Source organism: Schistosoma haematobium, chromosome 4, assembly GCF_000699445.3.
Source record: "Schistosoma haematobium chromosome 4, whole genome shotgun sequence".
NCBI lineage: Eukaryota > Metazoa > Platyhelminthes > Trematoda > Strigeidida > Schistosomatidae > Schistosoma > Schistosoma haematobium.
In genome coordinates, this window is record NC_067199.1 from 14,913,087 (window position 1) to 14,929,283 (window position 16,197).

The window sequence follows — 16,197 nt, forward strand, 5'->3', positions numbered from 1 at the left end:
ACAAAAAGAGCATTTCGATTTTCAGTCTTATTGTTTTTGTTGTTGTTGTTGTTGTGCTTTCTTCAGAAACAGTTTGTAAAGTTTGAGAAACTATATTTCGGTGTAATTATTCAGATGATATTTAAACCTGAATATCATTGATTATGGTACTCTCAGATAAGTGAGAAAATACTTGTATCAATCGATATTTATCTAATTTAACTCTTTATAAAAATATTAGAAAACGTAATTGAATATTTTAAGATTACTTCTCAGAAAGATAGAAATCTGACCCAACGCACTGACGATTATTATTATGAATGAGCTAAGTGATATTTAAAATTGACTCTGATAGAAAATAAATAGTTATCTAGTTACTTCATACTCGTATACAAGTTCACAGATATATTTGTAATATATATTTGACAACGTATTCATAAAAACCAGATATATTTGCTGCTCTATAGTTCTATGTTATATACTGAATGGAAACAAATAATGCTTGACGCTTTTGCAGAGATCTAAGATTATTTATGGGACTACTGTACTATTACTCGTTTGATAACATTAAATTTAATCAGTTTCAAAAACGAATACAGAATGATTAAGCCTCAGACTGGATAAGTCATTTATTGATTGATCGAGAAAATTTATGTAGCTTGAATACTTAAGTTTCGTCAATGAATTAATGATAGCGGCTTAGTCATTCATTATGTTTATGAAAGTAAAAATGAAGTTGTTATTTCTCATATATGGAATCATCGATAGCTTATTCTAGATTCTTTTAAGAAGTTAGATTGAGATTTTTGTAAAAATGAAATATTTTGCTGGATTATGATAATAAATGTCATTTTATTCAGAACTGAATTCATGAAGACATCAGATAATTCACTATCTGCTTCCCACTTTGTAGTTTGTCTTTAACGAATATGGATTTATTAGTGTTTGACAAATATCACATTTTTTGACGCATCTCATTTTGTTTATTCAGTAGGTTTTGTTTTCTATATGTGAAATATGGCTAGGCTAATGGGTATATTTTTCTTTCAGAGTAGAATGTTTTAATGAAGTAACAATCTGATACCAATGTATATCTGAATGTACGAAACAGCAAGTTATCTGTAGTCTTTTCATCTTTACCTTGTACAAACCGAATATTCAGTAAATCTGTTTAGAAAGTTATAAAAATAGAATTAAGATTCCGATATTTTGTTCCATTTTACAAGATTAGAAAAAAGTATTACCATATTTATTCTTTTTTTTGATTTATTTTTATCAGTAAATCAAGTGAAGAATGAACCTATTCATCATTGGAGAAACCAAACTGTCTGTCCAAACTCATCCATAAAAAATTATAATATAGCTTCATCGGGACATGGTCAATTATTGAGTAGTATAAATGAAAATTCTCCAAGCATAAATCATAATGCAGAATTATTATTATCAAAATCAACTATAAGCAATAAAAATAATAATAATAATAATAATAATAATAATAGTCATGATAATAATTATGATGTCAATTTTGTTAGTATACAGAACTCACTAAATAACTCAATTATTTCACCGGATGAATCTAGTTCACCAAGAAGTATTTATCAATTTATTACATCATCATCATCATCATCAGCAACTCACGTGACACAAACAACACCAACAGTAGCAAAAACAATTACAACTGACTACAAGCAATATGGATGTAATACCCGAGAAATAAATTACAAATTTAATCAATTGGTATGTTGTTATTGTGCTTTTTCTTTATATTATCACTTATGTCTTTTTGTTATGTAGAAACAGTAGTGATAGTTGTTTTTTATTATCTATTGTCATTATCAGTCGATTTATTAACAAATCATTATGAATATTACAAAAGTTGCGAAGGAAATTATTAACTAATTCAATAGTTATGAAGTTCGTAGCATTTATGAAGAAGAAGAATAGATATGAGTAAAATAACTGCGTATATCACTTCACGTATAAGTGTAATTTTACTAATGCTTATTACAATAGGTATCAAATATGATTGTTATAAATAGTTAACGGTATTTGTATATAGAATTGTTGGATCACTAGGCAGTGTATATCAGGTCCTTCTTAATGTACATCGAATTCTGTCGATCAAGTTACAATGTGACCACTAGTCTAGATGACTCAATAATCGCTTGCAGTATGATAGAAAACCTTGTTGATTGCTTCCAACTACGATTTTACGTCCCAACATGATGTAACACAGTGACTAAATTTGATAATATGATAATCCTGGTTAAATTTAAAGTGTATCTTCTACATCTTTAATGTAATGCTAATAATAATAATCCCAAAACATTGTACTGAATTAAGCAATTTCCTTTAGTCTTAAATCACAAAGTTATGAAGCCATTTAACCATTTGTTTAAGTTACAAATGAGTTTCACTATGGATAAAATAAACACTCATATTATAGATTAAGTTATTTGAGGATTGAGAAACGTTTTAACGATCCCGTTTGCTTATTTAACTATGACTTAAAAAAGAACCAAACCATAGTTTAAGTAAACCATTAATGTTCAAAGATAATAAATGAATTATTGAACATTCACAAGGATTAAGCTAATCAATATCTTATTCTGTGGTTTCAGAAACTCTTTCCCATTGAATATTAGACCAACTTGTATTCAGTATAAATACTACATTTATCATAATTTCATTAAAGATATCCTGATAAACAACAGCCAAAAGGAATAAAAACTAAGTGCATAACATCAACAGGTTCTGTAGTTAATGTATAAGACTCACAACGCAAACTTGTAATTTACATAAACGTATATAGAATTATTTAAGACTAATACATGGATTACATATTCATAAAGCGAAAACTGGACTCAGTTATGTACGAATAATAATGGTTAGTAAAAAGACAAATGGAAACGCGTATTCAGTTCCTCTCAAGTTCTAAAAACTGCGTATGTTATATATATATACATCATTGGCTCATAAAGCTTTTTCCCTCACAGCTTACAACAGTGACAGACATATCAATATATAAGTATCATTTATTGCTATCATGAAAACCCAGGAAACTGATTTGACTAGTAGCAGAGTAACGTTCATTTATGTAAATACACTTGTCGAAATAAAGCCCTTAATGAATGAATATCAAAGAACCGATCAACCAGTCAGAAAAGAGTTCAGACAGAACACCTAACGGTGACATCAATCACTACTGAATACTATTTTATATATAAATGATTTTAGAAAATTAACTTCACAGGTCAGTAAAATGAAGATATAACTGTCTATAAGTTTGACAACCAATGTACTTTGAAAACCTTCGACAAATACAATATAAAGTGACTCGAATAAAAGGTAATGAATTGAACGGTCGATTTCGTTTACTTCTTTATCAGGCTCTGCAATTATGAATCCAAAAACTATTATTATTGTGTTACAATAAAGAAAGTATTAAAGTTGAATTAATCCATGTTACAAATTGAATATGGTAACCTTTACATCGATTGAGTCATTAATACCACAATTCACTAACAAAGTCAAATAAAGTCATTGGTTATATAAAAACATTGTGTTTGGAAACAAGTTAATTCATGATAGTAAATGTTTTGGTGTAGTTGATATAGTAATAGCCATATTAAAGATAATTATTAATAAAAACATCATGTAGAACACAAAAGATGAATGTATGTGGGATCAGAAATGTGTCTTAGAAGGGAGTGTAAACCACTATGAAGAAATAAGAGGCACAACTGGAACTACGAATGAAACGGTCCTAATGCGAGTCAAGATAAACAGAGAGATTGTGTGTATATTTTTATATACACAAGTTAGGTTTATTAGAATTGACACCAACTCCGTCAGCTACATATAGTAAGTGTAGTTCTGAGCCTTTTGGTAAATTACTGGGGAATTAATGTAAAACTGAGAAGAAATCCCCAACTTTGATGTTATGTCTATGGTCGATTAAGTTAGGAAAAATAACGTTGTTAATAGGTTAAATAACGCTTCTTTCTAATTGTAGGGCGTGACGAAAACGTTGTCGAAAAAGATCATTTGTTCTAATATTCTTTGTTCTTAAATATTCTACTCTGATTTTTAACCTGATTCAAATAAACTTATGGGACTAGATATGTTTTATGTTCATCCATTTGTGTGTTCGTGTCTAACCTAAATGTGCTCGTTTATTAGAAGCTTGGAATACTTTTGAAGATAATCTTCAATAGCCAGTGATTGAAAAAAAAGAAACAAAATCTAATCTATTCGTTGAAACTAGAAGTTGAAAGTGATGTGCTTTGAATGTGTCTTCCATTTTTTAATACAATAAACTATACGCAATATTGGTGTTTCTGTTAGTAAATTACTTAGTTTTGAGTAAAACTGTATGTTTCAAAATATTTTGCCACATCACCTATGTATTCGTTAATCATGAAATTAAAAAAAAATTTTTTACTGACTTGTTCTTGTTCATTCAATTTACAATCACATCAATCACTCTTCATATTAACATTAGAATTGATAAGCTTGTTCATATTACCTTCAACAGAATAATCTCTATCTACATGAATATGATCCGGTGACAAAATTCTCATTCTATACTATATTAAATCTAATAGTAACACATGTCATAGTGTATCAAATTTTTCTTCTCATATTTATTACTTTTGTAAAATACAAATCATTATTCAAGAGAATCAAAACAAAAAAACAAACAAAAAGAGAAAAAAAGAAATAAAAAATAAAAAAAAGAAGGAACTAAAGAGAAAAGAAAGAAAAAAGAGAAAAAATTCCCACAATTCATTTTATGAATTTATTTGTCATTTTTCAATTTTTTTTAATTTATCATATTTCACATATTAATTTAGATTATTAAAAAGGACCATATAAGCATAAATCAAAAAGAAAAATATGAAATAAAGATTATTTATTAAGTCGAATGTGTTAGTTAATTATTATTAAGATGTAACATATGCTTACATTGTATCTTTCGAAATGAAGTCATAAAAGTAATTGTAACATTATTTTTTTCATTTGAATTGATTGGTATCTTATTAAAACTTTTGTACAATTCATAATTTCAATAGTTGAAATCATGAGTCAATTGAAGCTAGAACACCATGGAAAAGATGGAAACACTCGACGGTCGTTTTGTCCCAGTATGGGACTCCTCAGCAGTGAGCATCCACGATCCTGCCCCCCCAGCGAAATTCGAACCCAGGACATATCAGTCTCGCACGCGAGCACTCAACCATTAGATCACTGAGCCGGCATCTAACGGTGTTAATTTCTAACTTCAAACAATCCACGAAATTGCACCACTGTACACCATTGTCTTCAGTGAGCTGATATCTTACAACAGACCTGGTTGAACTCAATTGACTCATGATTTCAACTATTGAAATTACTAAAATTTCCACAAAACCTCGTCTGACAATTTATAATTATAATTCAATGCGTGTATTGCTTGTGGATTAAGGCAATATGCACAGTTTGCATATATGTCAATAACAGACTGATCAACGGTAGTTCTAAACATTAATGGAAAGATTCCAATAAACAATATCAAGTGAATTTAAATCCACCCCATTGCACAAGCAAGTGGCTATCAGGACTCAGTAGCTAAGTGGATAACGTGATGGCGTTTGAAACGAACGGTATTGGGTTCGAGTCACAGAGTAATTATTAACTCTGAGATGCAGGTACATCCAGTTGACGAGTCCCAAATAGGGCGAAACGCGAGTCCTTCATTCCACTGCTAGCCACTACCCATTTTTTGGCTTATAGAGCTTGTGAATTAAGGTGATATCGAGGCAATACGCAGAGTATACACATATTTCAATAAGAGATTGATCAATTACAGTCCTAAACATCACTGGGAAGATTCAAGTAAACAATATCAATTGAATATGTGTATTTGTTAATGTGTGTTTGTAGAACAAAAGATATGACTAAGGAAAAAAACCAAATCTGAAACATAATATGATGATTTATTTTCTTTACAAAATTTCAACTGAATATATATATATAAGAACAAAAGTTATTTGTATTCTCAAAAAAAAGCAAAATGCCAATTTATATTATGTAATTCATTATATTGATTTCAATGTATCAGAATGTTCTTTCAAATGAACTCTGTATGAAGATAATTACGACTATTAAATTGGCATCACTTGAATGATTAATAAAAAAAACTAGTGAGATTAGGCGAGTTATATTATTTCAGCTTAAGGCTTTTAAACATTTAACAATTACTGTCACACATGGTGTTTATAACTCTTTTATTTGGTTGGGAGTTTTATACTGTACTACAGTTTTCGTATTTAAACATGGTCAACTTTTTTGACATAACAACCAATGACTTTAGATGAAATAGCTCAGAAACATCCGCAGTGATGTGGTTACATTCATACTTTATCTTCTCTTAATCCTTGAATCCGAAAATCTTTTTAAATTTCTATTCTCTCTCTACACCTAGACTTTTGTATTAATAATGATACTGTCATTACTTCTAACACTATGGGATTTGTTATGATGATTTTATTTTATCATGTTAATGTGATGTGATGTGATGACTTAAACCAACTAAAATATATCAGCTTCTATGTTACTTATGACTCTATGACTGAAATGATAACCTTTGGATTATTTGGATGACTTTCACTAAGTTAGAAAAAATAATATATTTTAATAGTTGAGATCATGAGTCATTTGAAGCTAGACCACCATAGAAAAACTGGAAGCACTGAACTCATGATCTCAACTATTGAAATTACTATAATATTCACAAAACTCCTTCTAATAATAATACATTTATTAACAGCAGGCATTTTGAAGTAATTCGTTTCTGTTCAGCTGAAAAGACAGGGAAGTCAGTAGGTTTCCGATTTAATCACATTGAGTTACTTTCAACAAAAATAACTTTTATAATAACTAAAATTAAATTGCTAAATATCTTCATATGTAGAAACAGAAAATAAATCAATCAAACATATCCCAAACGGAATTGTACTCATAAAATATATAAAACACTTTCCATATATATGATTTGGCTAGCAGATTGAAGAGTAAGTGTAACTTTATAGAAAAGCAACACACATGTCGTTGAAGCATGTGATTCGAAATCAGAATTTTTATATACATGTAAAACTTCATTGACAACCATTTACAACAAGGAGTTTCTTTTAACGGAAAGGACTGTTTTTAGGCATAATTAACGTTCTTTTTTGTTTTAAGTAGACAAGTGATAACTTTCTGTTTACTTTGAAATATTAATTTAATATAAAGTATGAAAGCATACTTTGCAACCAGATGGTTAAAATGGACTTTTTCATAAGTTTATAAAACTCTTTGATTTACTATTACGTACCTACAAAAACGGCTTTAACTATCTACAATACATCAGAAATGAATCACTATAGATAAATGTTATCTATTTTCAATGTCAATACATTTTCATTTGAATATTAAACTTTAGTTTATACAACTTAATGTATAATCATTCTTAGAAAAGAAACAAAATTGTTTTGAGAAGTTTTAATTTGTTATTCATTTACATTTACTCAATTAGAGTTAAATCACGTAAATTGTCTACGTGACTATTTAAAGTAATTTTCTTTTTATTATTTATTATATTTAAAGACAATTTTATCAGTATTATTTACATAAATAATTTCCATTTAGAAAAAAGAGTTTATATTATTATCAGAACTAGAGATTTATCCATCTATCTATCTATCTATCTATCTATCTATCTATCTATCTATCTATCTATCTATCTATCTATCTATTTACCTATATATATAGTTGTAATTGGAAAACAATTGTTTAATCAAATAGACAATAATAGTTTTTCAATAGGTAAGTAATTTTCATAAATAATAAACCTGAAAAACTATAGACCATTACTTAATTAATTAATTAATTACGCCTGTTACTCCTAATGGAGCATAGGCCACCGACCAGCATTCTCCAACCCACTCTGTCCTGGGCCTTCTTTTCTAGTTCCATCCAATTCTTGCTCATTTTTCTCATTTTTGTCTCCATTTCTCAACGTACTATGTTCTTTAGTCTTCCTATTTTCCTTTGGCCTTGAGGATTCCATGTGAGGACTAATCTTGTTACATAGTTGGGTGCTTTCCTCAATGTGTGTTCTATCCACTTCCAGCGCTTTTCCCTGGTTTCTTCCTCTGCTGGGATCTGGTTTGTTCTCTCCCACAGTACGTTGTTGCTAATAGTGTTCGGTTAACGGATTCGAAGTATTATGAGTAGACAACTGTTAATAAACACTTGTATCTTCTGGATGATTGCTTTCGTAGTTCTCCGCCCCATACAGTAGAACTGTCTTGACATTTGTATTGAGAATCCTGACCTTGGTGTTGGTTGACAGTTGCTTTGAGTTCCAGATGTTCTTCAGTGTAAACAATTAATATCTGTCGATACTAGCTAAAGTCTAAGATTAACAATTTAATATTCAAAATATTAGTTTTGATACTTTAATGAAAATTTATAAAAGCTATAAAATGTGATGGAAAGTGTTCAAAATTTTATCAACGTTTATCTATTTTGGTTAAGAAAACAATCTAACCAAATACGTAATTTGTTTAACTTCTCTTAAGGTCTTACAACCTCAAATGAAAAGTGGCTTTAATCATCTTCACTCAACAGACTCATTGAAGTAATAGGCATTAGAATTTTTCAACTAAATTTATGAGCATGAAAATCGTTAGTTCAATCTTTTGTCCTCTTGTGTTCATCTAATAATTAAGAGGTAGTTTCCACCACTAGTTATTATTATTAGGAACAGCTTTTAGGCCTGAAATCCTTATATTTCATTGTACAAATGCTCGTCACTGAACACTGCTAAGGACTCCCTAAATAAGAAGAAATTGCTATATGATTCTTTCTAGTATTCGTGGTTCTTCAGGTAATGTCAGTTAATGGTAAAACCTATATATACCTTGTCCCGAACGTCCATGAAGAATATCTAAACCATAGCTATGCTTGTTGGGGATTCTGGATCCCCAGAAATCACTTGGTAAACGTTTCATAATCGTAATTTCACTTCGGACATTTGAATTTCTCATTTTCACGCCAAGAGCTCCCATTTTCACCTTCAGTTTGTATTTCCCACTTGGAAGGAACTTAAATATCATTCGTTCGTTTCCTTTTTAGTACGTTATTTTGTGACGTTTTCGAAGGACATTTTTGTACTGTATATATACACATGAGTTGTGCGCTTGTTCATTCGTGATTCCGGGCTGTTTATGGAATATACATTTCCCTCGGCTGTATCTGATATTTCCTCTTTAGTCAGTAGGGCTGGGGCTCAGTGGAATAGTTTAGCTTGTTCTGTTTTTGTGTTGCTGACTTTCGTTTCATTCATCGGTTTCAGGTGATATCGTTATCTCTTCAAACGTATCAATCCATTATGTTTATTGATGAATTTTTACAAGCTTAAATGTGAAACTCTGTTGATAATTGATCTTTAAATTTCCATTGACATTAGAAATAGAGAAATCATGATACTCTTGATAGAAATTCTGGTTTATATTCAAGTTTATTTCCTTATAACAATCCAGTGAGTTCATTGAATCAACCAAAAATGTTTTTAGACCCATAGCTCATTAAAAATATTATCCTATGGATCAAAAGTAAAGCATGTAGGTATAAATTTTAACTATTACTCTGAGATGGTGGAGATTTGTAGCTTAGGTGGAGCTACAAATCTTCCCCACCATCTCAAAATTATATGAGCCCAATACGCTTCTCGTTGTTTGAAAATGGGAGTATTTCGCCAAAAGACAGGCTTCCACTCGAGAACAACTGTATTTTCCCCACGAGTGTCTTCGCCAGCATGTTCTCGCAACAAGTGTAAGTTACACACCTCCACTCAACTGCCCACTGGGATGGAGAATAGCTGAGAAAAGTGGGAGAAAATGTTACATCTAATGATAACGGATGCACATTACAGGATCCGAAAATACCAACACATCATAGAGGACCAAAAAATAAAGCTGAAAAGGGCATTCACGTCAGAAGATTTGGAAATCTTGACAACAGCCATCGAGATATCATGCAAACGACACAGAGAACAAAGAAGAAACAAAAACTACTACTTTATATAATGCAAGTGAATAAGTATACAATTCTAATTGCCTAAACAAAGGAAAAAAATGATCATAGATAAAATAAATTTAAACAAGCAAATATCGTCATCTCAAAGATTTACTACTTAAATGGTTGGTTACTGATATCTGTGAGCACGATACCAATTTATTAAGGTTTATCTATGTAGATTTTGCCAAATAAACCTCAGTTTCATGATATAACATACGATGTCTTTAATTGTTAGTCAACTACAAACAATCGTTAAGTAGATGAACTCAGGTTATTTTCTGTTTTTAATATTGAGGTGACCAAGATTGATATTAAACATTTATCCTTCAGTAGAATCAAAACTCTAAGGATTAATTAAAGAAACATGTTGACTACTTTTTATTGCTCGTTCATAAAATCCAGTATTTTCATCTCTAATTTAATCAAATCAAAATACTTGTCTTAACATTTTAACCTGGTTTCGACATTTTATATGATTTACCACCTTTATACAAGTTATAGATAACAGTTAGAATGATGAATTACATATAGTTTTCATCTGAAAGTCCATGTTTTCCTGAGTATTATCTCATATTAAAGCCTAAATAGTGTGAGCTTTAACCATTGAGGAATGTTTCTTATTTATTTATAACAGATCTACAGTATAAAACAATAATACTACATATCTTACTCGTGTTGTGGTGCGTGCTACTTACATTGATATAAGTAGTATATTATGCGAGTCAGGAATGTAATGTCTTGCAGCAGAAGATGAGGGAAGATCAAGAAAGCAAGAGCGGGGATAGAATGCAATTTGTATGAAAATGTAATAACAATGAGGCATTTTGAGACAATTGGTGGACATTTTGCAAATTAACGATTTAATATATAGTTCTCAGATTTTATTGAGATGCTCTGTAATTTTGTGCCAGATCCATTCGATTGTCTCCACCCGTGTTCTGTTCACTACAGTGTTATACTGTAATAAACCTAAATACAAGATGAATAAATATTATGATATTTGATCATAATTTAAGTGGAAAATTTAAATGCAACAATGGAAGCATAAACCGATAAATACATCATAAATGTATATCATTAAAATCATTCATTCCTACATACCGTATGAAATCAGAATGTGTAGATTTAAACGATTTCATATTCTAAAATAAACAGTCAATTGATCATTTTACAACATAAGATTATGACTAAAACATATTAGTTACAGTTTGTTTATTTCTGTAATTACTTATTAGAGTTTTCAGTAATATATTTTGAAATATTTTCTTCTTTAATAAATTTAAAATCTTATTATGTTTTCTATTGATAGAATTCTGTAGAAAATAGAAATGATCACGATAGAGCTAATGTATCAATGATGTTTCAAAAAGCAAATGAATATAATAACTCTATGAATAAATTTGGTAAGTTGCATTAAATTAATACTAATGAATATTGTGTTGAGTTATATATCATACTGTTTATCTTCAAATGATTCCATGTTGTATGTGAATAAATAATAATGAATTACGATAGTTGAAATCATGAGTCAATTGAAGCTAGAACACCATGGAAAACATGGAGACGGCCGTCTCGTTCTAGAATAGGACTCCTCAGCAGTGCGCATCCGCAAGCCTGCCTCGCAAGATTTCAACCCAGGATCTATCGGTCTCGCACGTGAGCGCTTAACAATTAGGCCACTGAGCCGGCATCTAACGGTGTTAATTTCTAACTTCAACCAATGCACGAAATTGCACTACTGTACACCATTGTCTTCAGTGAGTTGATATCTCACAACAGACCTGATTGAACTCCGTTGGTAACGGCTTCTTACTAGAACTCCAGGAATTGCCTCATGAAGTCAGTCACTAGTAAGCAGATGATTATTATCAGAAGGGGTTTTGTGTAGCTTCAATCGGCTCATGATTTCAACTATTGAAATTACTAAAATCTCCACAAAACCCCTCCTGATAGTAATGAATTAGTCATTCAAAATTAATTTGTATTACAATTTAATATTAATTAAATAATCGTTGAGATTAAAGTATTATTAAATAACTATTTCTTTCTAGTATGAAACTCTAAGACAATGAAACATATGCAAATCCTTTCTCATGCTTTCGAATCCAGTACTGATAAGTCTGTAAACGATTGCGTCACTATTGAATCGATTTTATAGTCGATGCATTTTCATTATAGTGTGATAATCGTTCGGAGTCATCAATGAGTTATCGCTTCACTCCTGATTTGGTTGTATTTATAGTTGACACCTAGACAGTAAAACGTTTTGGGATTCATTCACAGACTGTTTATTGGTATTTAGATGATTATTATTAATTTCATTATTAAAATACTGATATAACTTAATATTTTATGGGCTTATTTAATCCTTTAAGTTAACACTAATATAGATATCTACTGAACTTTCTTAACAGTATTACAAACATTCATTATGACATTTAAATTCGATTAGTTTAGCTAACACACTATTCTGTCAAGGTATTCAGTAAAAGACCCCTCAGTACCAAAACATATGCCAAAGTCAACGTATCGCTCAAATAAACTTATTCAGAAGCCTTCAATCATAATGGGTTTCATTGGAATTTTCCATCCTAATAAATACTTAATTGGAACTGGAACAAGACACCTCTCAATCGAATGATCTAGCGTTTTTCTCGTTCAAGACATATTCAACCTACTTTCAACCACTTCATTATTAATAGTTACATCTTACTTAATGTTTTGGGTTTAACCAGTTACATCTTACGGACAAAATAACTCTTCCATTCTTTAGTGCACATTATTCTTGGTAAACAGTATTTGTATGCTTGACAAACAAATGACATATATATATATATATATATATATATATATATATATATATATGACAAATTGATTATAACGATATATCATGATAAAATCATCCTTGATACAGAAAAAGATCAAACACTGTTGCCCAGACATGAATCAATTTAATGCGATCCACCAAAGTATATGATAACAACTAATCTTGACTATCTCTCATTATTCTATTTATCAATGATTATGACACATCAATTTGATTAATTTATTAAGATGTTATTCCTTTGTAATTTTGTAAGTCTCTATATTCTTGTTTTCTTCTAATCTGTCATAATCATTTTATTTTTGGTTACCAATGTTACTACGATATACTATGCATTATTACCTACTTATTTATTTACTAGCCTGATTAATTATATACACTTATACACAAATACACATACATATCCAATATTATAATCATGTATATACATAAGTATGTACAATATTTTCAGGATAAGATACATTTGTTTTATCATTATCTTAATCAGTACAATTCTTATAGTGTACAAAGAAAATGGTTCGAAAGTAAAAAGGCAATAACAAAAACTAAGGATATTGTCTTTTTTCTCAAAAGACAAAAATGAATTTCTTATTTGTCCTCAAGGGAAGATAAACATTTTTTACTAGATATTTTGTGAAATTCATTTCATTCATTATATAAATGTTAGTACACAAGGTGTTAAGTTATTTATAACAGAGCCAAAATGATTATTCAATATTTTGTTATTCATGAGTTTTTCAATCAAATAACCACTGACGTTTTATATCATGTCTATTGAACTGTAAACTATCCTATAAATTTTCTGTGAGTACACTTCATGGTCCAATACGTTTTTCAATTCAATCACAACATTTATCCTCACTCATTTGTTGATAATCAAATAATCCACATGTTTACCTGAGGGATATAACTTGAAACTTATTTCTCGCATGCGATTTCTTTATTTGAATCCTTAAGTTCAATATATCAACATCTTTTCACATTGTCTGCTGAAGAGGTTATATTTGGTCATTCAAATAAAACAACCAATTTTAAGTGTGAAATACTCTAGTAATCAACCTGTATTGGTTAAACGCACAGAAACTTAGTTTTCAGAAAGTGATCAGTTGTATTTGTTTGTAATGAATATTACTTTGAAATCTTCGACAAGCTCATTAGAATAAATGTGCATCAACCCCCGTAATACAGTTCATTTTAGTTTGTTACAACGGAGTTTAGCAGCTTATCTAAAGAATAATTTATCGATATTACTAAAGTTATATTATTAGTTCTTGTAAGCATAAAGACGCGACTGATATGAGTTTATCTATCATGAATCAATGTCTCGATATCAAAACGTAATGCTTAAAGTTCATGTTTACTGTTATAAATATTTTATCTTTATTTTAGATGATTATCAAACACTGGATTATTTGGGTTTAGTCAGTCCTACAATATTAAATAAACAGTCAGTTTATCATAAAAATCTTGGATTAGTAACATATAGTCCACATATTATGAATATGCCTAAATTAATATCATTACCATCTGGAGGATTAACAACATTCAATCATCAAAATGCAATACATACTGAAAATAAACAATTATTTACATCAATTCATTATAATCCTAGCTTGGATAATTCATCATATCAGATCACTCATTTTCATACTCAATCACAGCCACAACCAATGAGTAATAGATATACAACATTACCAACATTTTCAAATAATAATCAAACAATTTGTGATTTAAATTCAACATTTATTCCTACTTGCAATCAACATCCTAACAACGTGACTAATACTAATAAAAATAGTAACATAATGTTACCTTACCTAGTGATGAGTACAAGTAACATGAATTTAAATAATATACACTATCCTAGTAAAACTGGTAAATATCCAACACAGTCACATACATACTATGATATTAGACAATCTGATTTTAAGCCTAACATACCAGTGATGTATAAATCAAAATCTCAACAATTATCAACTGCTATTAAATATCATATACCAAATAATAATAAAATTAAAGATGATGGTTTTATGGAATCTTCAAAGATTTGGAAAAATGAAAAACATTTCTCTCATACAACAGAAAATATTGATGAAGCTAGTATTAATAATATTAATAATAACTCTGTTGTAAGAACAGACTTTACAAGTTCGTGGAATGAAACAGGTATTTGGACACCTGAGGAATCAAATACACCGTTAGAGAAATGGGTAAAATTATCGGAGCAAAACACTCAAAATCATAATAACAACTCATTTAATATCACTGTTCCATCCACTATGAAGAGTAACAATACAATTACTGCTACTAGTAATACAATCATCGATATAACAAATTCTGCTGATAAAAACGTTAAAAATAATACCGATATGGTATGTGAAAATCATTTTCCCCATATAGGAAGACAACCAAAACTGGCTGATTCTGGAAAATATATGTCAGCAGCTTTACGAGAATCTAGTTTTGTATAAAACACTATTTTTCTCCCACATAAATTAACATGAATTGAATCTATATACAAATGTTCACTTATAAATTGTATTACACCTTAAAGAAGAAGGGAATGACGAACTAACTGGGTTTCTTTTCTCACAAAATAATCAATTATCTGTTAATATCTTAAATATTGTAAACTTTGTGGATGATAATCTTTCAAATGAACACCAAACAATGTGCAGTTTTAATTGTTGTTATTGGTTTTTCTTTATGTTTATTATTAATATACTTGGTCATTGTAAATAATAAATGATGTTTATATAAAAAATTTTAGTGACCATTTCTCAAGCAAAGATGGATAGAAATCGAGGACGCGCGCTTTGTTCTATTTGGGACTCGTCAGCTGGATGTACCTGCATCCCAAAGTTGATGTTCACTCCAAGACTCGGACCCAAAACCGTTCGCTTCAAATGCCATCGCGTTATCTACTTAGCTACTGAGTTCTGATAGCCACTTGCTTGTGCAATGCGGTGAATTTTAAATTCATTTGGTATTTCGATAATGCAATGAGAAGACTAAGTTTATCAGAATTGTGATATATTAGAGCAATACATTTCGAACAGTCTGATCACACATATACTCGTTAAGAACATTTATAAATGTTTATCAAAGGGACTAATCATCTGGTATTGTTCACTTGAATCTTCCCATTAAGGTTTAAGACTGCAATTGATCAGTCTGTTATTGGCATATGTGCATACTATGCGTATTGCCTCGATATTGCCTTAATTCACAAGCATTATAAACAAAAATGGATGGTGGCTGGAAGTGGAATCCAGGACGGACGTTTC

The 16,197-nt window shown here is 29.9% G+C and overlaps 1 protein-coding gene across 1 annotated transcript in view; it reads left to right on the forward strand.

Annotated features, from left to right (window-relative positions):
• FAT4_1 (Protocadherin Fat 4) overlaps positions 1–15,952 on the forward strand; it is an 82,741-nt gene extending 66,789 nt beyond the window's left edge. Inside the window, exons 6-8 of the mRNA XM_051215767.1 lie at positions 1,259–1,716; positions 11,396–11,489; positions 14,300–15,952. Coding sequence (XP_051066303.1) covers positions 1,259–1,716; positions 11,396–11,489; positions 14,300–15,381 — 1,634 coding nt within the window. The 3' untranslated portion in view covers positions 15,382–15,952. The remainder of the gene's footprint in view (positions 1–1,258; positions 1,717–11,395; positions 11,490–14,299) is intronic.
• The last annotated feature ends 245 nt before the right edge of the window (positions 15,953–16,197 follow it).